We start from the raw sequence: 12001 nt of genomic DNA, 5'->3' as shown, positions 1-12001 counted from the left end.
TTAAAGGAAGAGCTGACCTAACTTATTTACTCATCATAATGAATATTCAATTATAGTTCATTTTTAAGCTTATCCCTTTCTGTCTTTTATTCCAGTCCCCTCTGCCGTGCCTATGATGCATCAGGTGAGTCGTACTACCAATAGCATCACGCTGTCGTGGCCTCAGCCAGACCAGCCCAATGGGATCATCCTGGATTACCAGCTACGCTACTTTGACAAGGTGAGCAGAAAGTGATACTGAGCACTTCTGTCTGGGAGATGGAAAAAAATGCTTCAATTATGAGGAAGAAGCAAAGTAGCAATACCAAAAGTTTGTGATATACGTGTCACCTGGCATCAGTCCATCTGCATTTCCCAACTTGGAAACATCTAGGGACAATGTAAATTTAAAAAAAAAGAGAAGACACTTGTTTAAACTTAAAAGCTGTGGCTAACAATAAGTTTAGCATCAACTGACACAGGTAACAGTGGAAGGAGCTGAAGTTTCTAAATACGTTTGCTGGAATTGGATTCACTGCAAGTCTGTCATTTGTTTCTGAGGGGAAGTCTTGTGTCCCCATTTATGCCTGGATAGACATCTCTAAGAAATTCCATGAGGAGGAATGCACTCTTTCATTTGCTAAGTGGCAAATACCTCTTTGTGTGCTGGAATTACGGGGTGGCAAATACAAATTTGTCCTCCATTCACGTCTTGTGACTCCTAATCCATCTGACTTGAGGGGAAGAGATGTGTGGGGCTGTTCATACAAACTCCCATTCCATATTACTGGTCTTTCACATAAATATTTTCGCGGGATTTTGCAGGGCTACTGTTAGTGGTAAAAAATACTGCTATTTGTGATAACATGTCTAGCAGCTTCCTGAACACAGCATTACATGTGTTCTTGCTCTGAATTCTCCTAGGAGAGTATATGAATTTGGAGTTTGTAGAAAGCAAACCACAGGACAAAGTTTTGTCTCTCACTTTTGTTTAGATTGAGAGTCTTTAGCAGAGCTTCGTGGGAAGCCCAGGCTTGGGGGAATGAGAAGCAGCAGTGAGGAATGAGTAGTGTGCAAGGAAGTAAGGTCTGGAATAGCAGCTGTTGTTGGGAGGCTCTGTAAGAGGCTCAAAGAATACTGGGTTGACATGGAAACTGTCATGCCTTGATGAGGGGAGCAAGCAGTGTAGGCAGAAGTTTCACATTCCTTTTTGGTCATTGAAATTCACAGGCAGAAGATGAGGATAATTCACTGACCTTAACTAGTGAGACCAACATGGCCACCATATCAAGCCTGAGCCCAGGCAAGATCTATGCCTTCCAAGTGCGCGCTAGGACAGCAGTCGGCTACGGCCCTTACAGTGGGAAGATGTATTTCCAGACTTCAACAGGAGGTGAGTGCTACCATTTTGTCCCGAGGTCTGCACATGATCACCTTACACTTGCATGTGTCCCTGAGTGTGTTGGCTTATCCTCTGGAGGACTGCTACCAGACACTCCTACTCAACTTGTATTTCTGTTTATAATAATTTGCATATGCAGATTTGTTCACTCAGAGAAGCTTCATGCTGTCTGAGGGTATTGTTTACACTACTGCCATGCTCCCCAGCCCTGCTCCTTGTTGCCTCGGTGCCTCTGACCAGCAGGCACAGAGTGTGCCAGTAAAAATCTCTTTAGGGGGACAGGGCACTACATACACCACTGTAGTTTGGCCCCCCCAGCTGTCAGGGGACATCCTACAGCTGAAAGCTCTGTGAATGTCTTAAAGATAGGTGGGACATGGGACACAAAGGTAGATGGGACACAGGCATATGTGCAGAAGCTTGCCTTCCAGCAGGATCACCATCATTTTGGTACGGATCAAAGGTACTCAAGTATGCCACTGACAAGCTACATTAATAGGGGACCAGTGGATTACAGCCCAGGTGTAGAGCTAGCCTGTGCTTAAAGTGGATTGGCAGCTGTCAGTAGACCAGGGGAAGAAAAAGATGATTCCGAGGGAGCACTGCCTTTTCAGATATAGGAAGGAAGGCACTGGAGAAGCACTGTGACCGGGGAGCAAAGGACTGTTAGGGACAGAATTACGGGTGAGATTTAGTGAGCAGAAGGGAACTCTTCACAGCTCCTGTCCTCTGCATCCATGTGTGTGTGTATGTGTGTCTTCCTTGCCAGGGGAGCGCTCGGAGATGGTGCAGGACCGACTGCCACTGATCGTGGGCTCAGCACTCGGGGGTCTGGCCTTCTTGGTAATTGCTGCCATTGCCATCCTTGCCATCATCTTCAAGAGGTGAATTCCTTGAGCTGCTCATGTGCACTTCAGACAGTGGAACTTCCTTACCCCTGCAACATAACCCCGTCCCAAGGGAAACAGCCTGATCTGCATTTATCCAGATGTCCTTGAGATGCCTTTCTCTAATTAAGGAAAGATCCTGCCCCATTACTCCTATCTGAGGAGCCTCTCCTTTGGTAAACCACTCATGTACTTAGCTGATATTTGGCTAGTTAGCAATATGAACACAAGGAAAGCATTTCAGAGCTGATACTCAAAAGGTATTCAAATGTATCACTGTAAAGAAGGGACTGTAAATTGCATTTTAGGCAAGCAAGTGGAGAGTGAAACAATGTAGTGGAGAAGGACTGGTGGAATAAGTATCCATATCCAGTTATTTAGAAGGTGATAAGTACCCTTTCACCAAGAACCAAGAGACAAGGGTGCTCATTTGCTGAAGAATAAAATCTATACAACCCCAATGGTTCTATGGAATGCTAGCTCATAAAATAGAGGTTAAAGAAAGCAAATACCACTTTCCATTTTGGAAAGAATAAAGGGCATATAAGAGGTTGTAGAGATAATCTGTTACAGCAAAAAAAAAAAAAAAAAAGGACAGAAATTTTAAAGAGAAAAAAGTAAGGGTTGCTTTTTTTGTAGAGGTACAAAAGTAAACAATGGGGGTTTTGTTATTTGAAGAAAAGAAACAGTCATTACCCACTCCTTGAATTTACTGAGGTTTGAACTAAATCCCCTAGATTGTCAGTAATGGATTTCTGTATCTTTGCTCTACCGTGCCTCTGCACAAGAGGGACTTTTTAGCTTTTTCTACTGATCTAAAAAAATGTATAAACTACTTAACTTTAGAAAGTGACGTCTAGTTTTAATGTTTTCTTTTTTGTTCTCTTCCCTTTTCCACATTTGTTTTCTCCTCTCATGTATATTCTCTTTCAATATTTTTCTTTCTGCAAAGAAAAGAATTATCAAATATTGTTATTTTTGAAATGTTGCCTCCTTTTGTAGCTTTGAACTGTTAAAAATACAATTTCTTGTTACAGCTGGAAATGTGATATTCTGTGCACAACTCAATAAAGCATATATTTTTCTAAAAAAAATGAACCAAACCCAGAATAAGTTAATATTACCAAAACTGTGTTGGGGAAAGACATTAATGGCATCTGTAAATATACATATGAGGAAATATCATAAAAAATATGTTCATTTATATTTAAAGAGTTATGTACAGTTAATAGGCAGCTTTTCAGAAAACATGGAGATACCAACTTTCTATTTTAAATTTGTCCTTGATAAGAAAAGTAAGTTTGAAGATGCAGAAAATGAGGAACACCAGATGAAATGAGTAGTTCTTTAAAAGGTTGAACATATGTAGAGTCAAATGCTGTGACTTTAACTTGTTTTTATGAATTGTTGGTACACATTTTTCAAGAAATATGCAATGTGAAACATCTATTTTAGCTAACTGTTTTGTTGGTTTTTTTATACAGAAAACAATTAGTTTGTTAAATAACCTATAAAAAAACATTAATGTAGACCTGGCATTCAGGTTCAACAACAGAGTTGGAGCTCTTACGTAGAGACCCCCAGTAAAGCAAATTTCTTTGCACAAGAGAAAAAATTTTGAAGGTAGAACTGCCTGTGGTTTTGAAAGCAGAATTTAAAGAGATAAGTCTGACAAGTAAGAAGAATACAGTTAGCTGTTAGAATGTCGGAATTACTTATGTTCATAAAAGTAACATAATGTTTCGTGATACTTTGTCTTCAAATGCTAATTGAATCAGCAGCTAAAAGGTCTTATGCTGAAACAGCAAAACATATGAGTTGACACAAATCCATGCAGACAGCAGGGATACTGCAGGATACTGTAGGGTCTGATTTACAATCTGGTCTAATTAATAGGATGATTGGAAACTATTGGAAACTGATGAAATGCACATTATTTGGAAAAAGAATGAACACTTTGGAACAAAGGAAGTATCTTGAAAATGGAAAATATATTTAGAGCAAAAAAAAAAAATAGGATGAAACTCCTAAAATAATTAGATTATGCAAGAAATAAATACTTGAATTATACACATTTAGAAGGAGAATGAAATCTGAGAAATGCCTGTGCTGAGAAGGACCTATACTTACTGGAAATGAGATGCATATATGCAATAAACTTTACAATATAAAGACCATACCTGTTTTGATCTGCACATGCAAAAATCACATCACGGGACAGATTTCTGTCTATTTGGGTCTGTGTGGCTTGGTTCGGGTACCGTACTTATGAAAAGAATGGCCAAAGTAAATGCTGTTAAACAAAGCCAGGAGGAAAAATAATTGGGGGAAATCTATACATGTTAATCATTAGAGTAAATGGCTTTTAGAATGTTTTTGAAGAATTCAAAAGGCATCACAGAAGATGGCTTAGATTATAATTGAAAAGAATAATTTGTTGTAATTTAATGAAATTAAAATGCAAATTTAGCCTGAATAGCAAGAAAACTTCTAAGGCAGTGATGTTAAACTGTAATTTTTTTTCAGGATAGTGTTGAAAGCCCTATCATTTTTCATTTCTAAAGTGGGGGTGAAAACAGTGGTGTAAAAACTACCACGTAGAAAACAAGCATGCACTGGTTACCAGGAGATGGGCAGGATCTTAACACCCATCTTCCACCCCTAATTTCAAGGATTCTCTGAGCCTTGCACTGAGAAGCCTACCCCAGCATCTGATGAGAGACTCTTGTGTGTGTTTTGACTTTCCTTTCCTTTGTGTCCTGCAGTAAAAGGCGAGAGACTCCATACACAGATCGCCTGCAGCAGTATATCGGTGCACGAGGTAAGTGTGCTTGAGCAACAGATGGCAAGGGCCTGTCTCTTTTCAGGACTCATTAGCAGTTGTGTGTCTCAGGGTTTGATTCTGGTGATGTTTTGGGCTGTTTCCCCCACTGCAGGACTCGGAGTGAAGTATTACATTGATCCTTCAACTTACGAAGATCCCAATGAAGCCATTCGAGAATTTGCCAAGGAGATTGATGTGTCCCTCATCAAGATTGAGGAGGTCATTGGATCAGGTAGTGTGAGAATCTGCAGATTTTGAAGTGCCTTCTTGTTCCCCTTGAGACCTGGCACACTACTGGCCTGAAATGGACCCATGAATCCATGGTACATCAAGTGTCCCAGGATACCTAAACCTCCATTATTACCAAAATTCATCTTAGCCTACTGACCCTTAGCTGCTGCCTCTAAACCAAGTTTAAAACACCCTTTGAAGTCTCAGAACTCCTCATTTGAACCATGAAGATGTAGTCTCCAACCTTCACCAAGAACTTTGCCTTAATCTAAACATTCCCAGTAGCCCTATTTCCAAGCAGCGCCCGAAGTCATTCACAGTAGAATGCTTTAGTGCATCTGACTAAAATCCATTGCTGTGTTTCCTTACTTGAGGTGTGTTTCTTCCCTCCCTGACAGGAGAGTTTGGAGAGGTGTGCTTTGGACGCCTGAAACACCCAGGGAAGCGTGAATACACAGTAGCTATTAAGACCTTGAAGTCAGGTTACACAGAAGAACAGCGGCGGGAGTTCCTGAGTGAGGCCAGCATCATGGGGCAATTTGAGCATCCCAATGTCATCCATCTGGAGGGGGTGGTCACCAAGAGTCGACCAGTCATGATTGTCACAGAGTTCATGGAGAATGGATCACTGGATTCCTTCCTCAGGGTACCAGAGTCTCCCAGAACCATTAACCTCTTCATCTTGCTGTGTGCCAGTCTCAGATCTGATAATTTCTCCTGTCTTTCCTCTTCACTCCTGTCTCCCTAAATCCTCAGTTGCCCTCTTCAGGTGCAATAGAAATGATAGCAGATTTCCACAGTAAGTGGTTTTGGGCCAGCATGGTGAAAATACTCCAAAGGCTCAATGATCATATAAAATTTCTGCAGTATTTTAGACTTCTCCAGCTCAAATAATTAATGTAAACAGTACCAAATTGCTTATCTCTGTACACACCCTTTCAGTTGTTTGTGTACATGTTCCAAATTTTTCTTTTCTAATAATGTTTTTCAGACTTTATTTCACAGAATATTTTCATGTTTCAACATTGTAATGAAGTAATGAAACTTGCAGTTATTTTTGGATTTCAAGTTTTCTAGTAACGAAACACAAATATGGACAATCTATGTAGTATAGCTGCTTCACTTCTCTTTTTTTACTGATGCATGTGCTAATTCAGCCACAAATGCTTTGGCAGGTACAAACTGAAGAGCACGTGAACCCATTGAGTAGAACTGCATAGAACCCATTTTAAAGATCTTAGTAAAAGCAGATTTGTCTGCTCACATTCGTTTAGCCATCTTAGTAGTTAGCGAGGTTAGGTGTAGGATGCTAAAGGGAGATGTGGCCGCAAGAGGAGGTTTGCCTTCAGGAAAAGGTCACCAATGTCTGATTTCATTTGAGGTTCATTGCTTTAAGCCCACCCTCCTTTGTTATTTGTTGTCCCTGAACCTTCAGATTGTGGCCGAAGTTAAGATGTATGTTCTCTAACTTCATAAATCCACCTTGTTCCTTTGCTCTTTGTTAGTCTCCCCTGTTGGCTTCATGTTCTGTGGTCATGAGAGCCTGTGTTTGCCTCCTCCCTTGCAGCAGAAGGAAGGGCAGTTCAGTGTGCTGCAGCTGGTGGGAATGCTGCGGGGGATTGCAGCCGGCATGCGCTACCTCGCAGACATGAACTATGTGCATCGGGACCTGGCAGCACGGAACATCCTGGTCAACAGCAACCTGGTGTGCAAGGTGTCAGACTTCGGGTTGTCCCGCTTCCTGGAGGATGATGCTTCTAATCCCACCTACACTGGGGGTCTGGTGAGTCACTGCTGTGGTGGGAGTTACTCACAGTAGTGCTGACAGATAGAATTTTTTCCTGTGTTCCTCCTTGGTTTGGTGTACCCTCTTCAGTCCATCTTGAGACCACAGAGAAGAGTGGATAGAGCCTTTTATCTTGTGGACTATTTGTTCCAAAGCAGTAAAACGTAAAAATAACTGAGGATCTGAGCCACTCTTGCCGTGTGAAGTCTCAAAGTGATATTCTTTGTGGCATGATGGTGAGTAGGTCAAATCTCACAGCCTGATGTAGCTGTTACCTTCCCCCTTTCATTAGCTTTTCATAGGAAGCATAAAGGACTGAAGGAGAGATTACAATCCTGTACTACCACTCTTTGAAGAAAGAGCTGAGTTTTTTCCTACAGAAAGGATAAATGGACTAAGTGTATTTATGGGCTTACAACCAACCATCAAAGGAGCTTATTGCCTGTGAATTGTGACAGCTGTCACACATACTACAAAAGGGGTGGGAGTATAGCAGGTGGATTGAAAAAGAAGGGGATGAAGATTCCAGTCACTGAAGAGTGGAACAATTTTTAGATCTGTGCATTTTGAAGAACAAGCACCTGAATGATATTTCATCTTGTAGGTCATACCTGCAGTTAGAGAGGTCAAGGTGGAAAGAGAAAGGAGTTAATGCAAGCTACTAAGTCTCTGACCTTAGTGCTGCAGTTTGGCATTATTTAAATGGCTTTAGATTTCTAAATGATTGTGGTTCAGGAGGATTTAGCTATATGCCACTTTCAAATGCTGCAAAGTGAAGCTGTGAAAGTATAAAATCATGGGATTTGTAGCAGCAAGGTAGCTTGATTCTCTCTTTCCGTTTATACTTGTCAGTAAAACAAGCTGAAAACCTTGAACATAGTATGAATTGAAACCAGGCAGAATCAATGGGACTGTCATGCTCAGGGTTGTGTTGGGCTACTAACATCTGATTGTTTCAGTGATGTTGTTTTCACAATTAGTGCTTATCTCACTACGTTCTGGTTGCTTTCTGTCTGCTTCCCAGGGCTGCAAAATCCCCATCCGCTGGACCGCCCCTGAAGCCATCCAGTACCGCAAGTTCACCTCCTCCAGTGATGTCTGGAGCTATGGCATTGTCATGTGGGAGGTGATGTCCTACGGTGAGAGGCCTTACTGGGACATGTCCAATCAGGATGTAAGTTTTAGAAGTGGTGAGGATGTACGTCTGCCTCTCTGTCCTGTATCAATTCAAGCAGAAGAAAGCCATACACACAAGAGTGTTTGAAGCTCTTTTGTCTTTTATTTTCCCAGTTGTGATAAAGCTTTTTTCTTTTTTTTCCTGCAGGTAATTAATGCCATTGACCAGGACTATCGCCTTCCACCACCCCCAGACTGCCCAACTGTTTTGCACCTGCTGATGCTTGACTGCTGGCAGAAGGAAAGGGTCCAGAGACCCAAATTTGAGCAAATAGTCAGTGCCCTGGATAAAATGATTCGCAAGCCATCAGCCCTCAAAGCCACTGGCACTGGGACCAGCAGGTGAGATGGGCATTTAATGCAAAATAATAGGACTTGTCTCTCAGTAGGCATCATGAAAAGGAAAAGGAAAAGGAAAAGAAAGCCATAAATCAGGCTATATAGTTTTGTTTCTAACCCTCTCATTTGAGACTGGGAACAAACAGGAAGGGAAAAAAAAAGAGGAAGCAGGTTGGAAGAACTGTGTATCCTGATTCAGTTAATGTGGAGTTATGAGTGCTGAATGTGACAGGAGATAAATCTCGGTGAGTTGCACTGGGGATGAATGACTGAGGGATCATAGGGACTGAAGGGAGGGACACATCTGGGTGCAGCTGCACGAGATATTCTGTGATCACACCATATTGTGTGACCACAAGAGATGATGAAGAAAAAGAAGACCTTAGCTTATGGAGGGAAGGAAGTCTCTAGATAAGAATAATTAGAACTGCAGCTTACATCCCATATTTTCCCAACTGCATTTTGCAGTCTGATGGAACAAGAGGCAGGAGGTCAGCAAAGAAGAAGTCTCTGGAGGGATAAACGGTGCCAAGGTTAGTTGGCTGCTGGGCTGATGACGAAATTACATCCTGCTGGCATGGAGGGTTTTTCCCTGTGGTTATAAATCTTGTCTCAGTGGAATGTACTCCACAACTGGGGGAGGGGAAAAGTATCTAGTGATGCCCAGTTTACTAAAAGCAGCACATAAAGAGTATTATAGCTTTGGGATAGATTCAGATGATGAGGAGAAGAAAAAATGCCGTGTGTCAACAGTCATTTCTTTGGCCTTTTACTGCAATTCTTTTTTCTGATGGGTGTTGGAGCTGAAACAACGTGCTCATTGTCTCATAGGTTACTATGTGACCCAAAGAGAACATCTAGGAGAGGGAGACCTAGTCACAAAGGTAAAAAGGTATATAAGGTCTCATGTCTCTCTCAGAAACCTCCTCACTGCAGCTCTTTGCCCAGCTAATAGGTCTAGACCAGGAAAGTGTGAAAAGATCTTGGGCAACAAGCAGAGAATGTGCCTGAGAGAGTATGGGCAATGGGTAGGGAGAATCAATTTCTTGGGTTGGTTGATTGTTTTCAGGCAGAAAAAGGGACACAGGTAGCCTGGAAACAGCACATCAAGGTGGGACTTCAGGAGTCAGGGCATGAAGAACTGTCATTGTTCTTCATTCTGTCCTCTTCAGAGGCTGCATTCTCTGCCTCTCATAACTCTTAATTTACTAGTGTGGTCAGCTGAAGTTGGTAACTTGGGTTTTAGAACCTGCCTCTTTTGCAGACCATCTCAGCCTCTCCTGAGCAACTGTCCTCCAGATTTCCCTTCCCTCAGCAATGCCCATGAGTGGTTGGATGCTATCAAGATGGGCCGCTACAAGGAGAATTTTGACCAGGCCGGTCTGGCTACATTCGATGTCATATCACGCATGACTGTCGAGTAAGTAGCAGGGCACAGAGCAACAGATACCAGACACTGAGTTTTCCATGCAGAAAGTGAAAGCAGTCTGAGAAATTGGCTGTATGGAAAACACACATGAAAAACGAGAGGGAAGCCAAAGCAAAGTAGCTACCGTTCCTTGCATATTACTAGGGCCTCTGGACGCCATCCATGCCATTATACACTTGTAACCTGTTTTTATAAGCATTAATTCTGATCCAGTGTGCATCAGAAAACATATTGTCAGTGTTGCAGAGAGCCTGTTACATCAGAATGTTCATGACAGCTAGCACAGATAATAACAGCCACTTTTAAGTAGATGTGTAGAAGCAGCCACGCAGTATACTGGATTGAAGTGCTATGTAGAAGAAAGAATCCAGAAAAAGGAACATTCTTGGAATCACAGAGTGGTTTGGGTTAGAGGAGACCTTTAAAGATCTTCTAGTCCAACACCCCTGCCATGAGCAGGGACACCTTTCACTAGATGATGTTGCTCAGAGCGCTGTCCAACCTGACTTTGAATGTTTACAGGGTTGGGACATCCACAACTTCTCCTGGCAGCCTGTTCCTGTGTCCCACTACCCTTCTTTATCTCCAGTCTAAACCTACCCTCTTTCTGATTAAAGCCACCACCCCTTGTCCTGTCACTACAGGGCCTGGTAAAAAATCATTCTCCATCTTTCTTGTAAGCCCCCTTTACATATTGAATTGTCAGTTCAATTACATATTGAAGATCATTCTGGAGCCTTCTCCTCTTCTGGCTGAACAACTCCAACTCTCTTTTTTCTGTAGGAGCCCTCTGATCCTTTTCGTGGCCCAATTCCACTGCTTCTTTTTGTACCTACCAAGTTCTGCCAACACCCCCTCCACCCACGCACATTTGTCAAGCAAAAGCAGAAGCCTTGTCAGCTGTTTCTCAGACACAGACAGGCACACACACACATCCATACATGTTGATTTGCATCTACAGCAAAATGGACTGAGTCTGTTGAGAACAAGCAGCTCATTTTAACAACTTCCATGTCCTCTCTTCTTTTGCAGAGATATCCAGCGTATTGGAATCACCCTTGTTGGTCACCAGAAGAAGATTCTAAATAGCATCCAGCTCATGAGAGTCCATTTGAATCAACTTGAACCAGTTGAAGTGTGATGTTTACATCATCCTCATTCCACTAGTCTCAAACTCTGGAAAGGTTCTGGGGGAATTCAGAGGGATTTTCAATGTAAGAAAAAGATGTCAGTATGCTACTTGAAGACTTAATGCACCCAGAGAGTGCACACTACATGTCCTGTTCCATGAACAAAAGCAAGGCCTTGCCGTGATTTGAAAGCAGAGCTAAATGACTGGTGACAATTACATGTGGCTGATGTCATACATTGGGAATGGGTTTGGGGTGGGAAGGTTGTAATAACACGGGGCAGAGATGGAATAATGGCTTGGACAGATCACAAGCACCTGTTGCCTATTGTCTGCCAACAAAAGGTACCTGACAACTTTACAAAGTCATCAGCAGGCTTTATTTATGGCTGAGAGCCCAGCAAAGCTGAAAAGACATAATAAAGGCAACAAAAAATCAGCCTTTTTTTCAGAAGAGTGCCATTGTGGTGTGAGAGGTTATTCCTCAGATGGAGATGAGCATCAGGCTATCACTTGGTATGCCAGCTCAGTTTGGAACTGAAGTTCCAGGTAGTGCACAGTATGTGATAAGCAAAACCAGGTGTCACCTGGTAAAGGGTTCGAAATTCAGTGCTATTTCGTGTGCAGTTCTTGGGTCTGCTCCATGATGGGAATTACTAATCTTTTGTGCTGGTGTGAGGAACAGTCATCTATTTATGGGGCTGCAACAGAATGGATAAATAACGATTCCTAGAATCCATCCTGCAGGATCTGAAAGTGAAGAGGGAAACAAATAGATTCTGGCTCTCATAAGCCCATTCTTGTGAGGAAAGGCATAGC

The 12001-nt window shown here is 42.2% G+C and overlaps 1 protein-coding gene across 4 annotated transcripts in view; it reads left to right on the top strand.

The window, feature by feature from the left end:
- Nucleotides 1-11621, top strand: part of LOC121666178 (ephrin type-B receptor 5) — a 66729-nt gene extending 55108 nt beyond the window's left edge. For 3 of the 4 annotated variants that reach the window (XM_042031387.1, XM_042031386.1, XM_042031388.1), the window contains exons 7-17: nucleotides 96-220; nucleotides 1210-1372; nucleotides 2151-2265; nucleotides 5034-5089; nucleotides 5205-5324; nucleotides 5722-5969; nucleotides 6891-7106; nucleotides 8134-8283; nucleotides 8434-8627; nucleotides 9889-10044; nucleotides 11086-11621. In XM_042031387.1, the coding sequence (XP_041887321.1) occupies nucleotides 96-220; nucleotides 1210-1372; nucleotides 2151-2265; nucleotides 5034-5089; nucleotides 5205-5324; nucleotides 5722-5969; nucleotides 6891-7106; nucleotides 8134-8283; nucleotides 8434-8627; nucleotides 9889-10044; nucleotides 11086-11194 (1652 nt within the window). In that variant the 3' untranslated portion in view covers nucleotides 11195-11621. Of the gene's footprint in view, nucleotides 1-95; nucleotides 221-1209; nucleotides 1373-2150; nucleotides 2266-5033; nucleotides 5090-5204; nucleotides 5325-5721; nucleotides 5970-6890; nucleotides 7107-8133; nucleotides 8284-8433; nucleotides 8628-9092; nucleotides 9158-9888; nucleotides 10045-11085 lie in introns of those variants that run through there. The other variant, XM_042031389.1, reaches the window with a different exon arrangement.
- Nucleotides 11622-12001: the final 380 nt, after the last annotated feature.

Source organism: Corvus kubaryi, unplaced genomic scaffold (genome assembly GCF_017639235.1).
Source record: "Corvus kubaryi isolate FWS band 111438036 unplaced genomic scaffold, C.kubaryi_AGA036_p1.0 37341, whole genome shotgun sequence".
Classification (NCBI taxonomy): domain Eukaryota; kingdom Metazoa; phylum Chordata; class Aves; order Passeriformes; family Corvidae; genus Corvus; species Corvus kubaryi.
The sequence above is the reverse complement of the archived record's forward strand: the minus strand, read 5'-3'. Positions and strand labels throughout refer to the sequence as shown.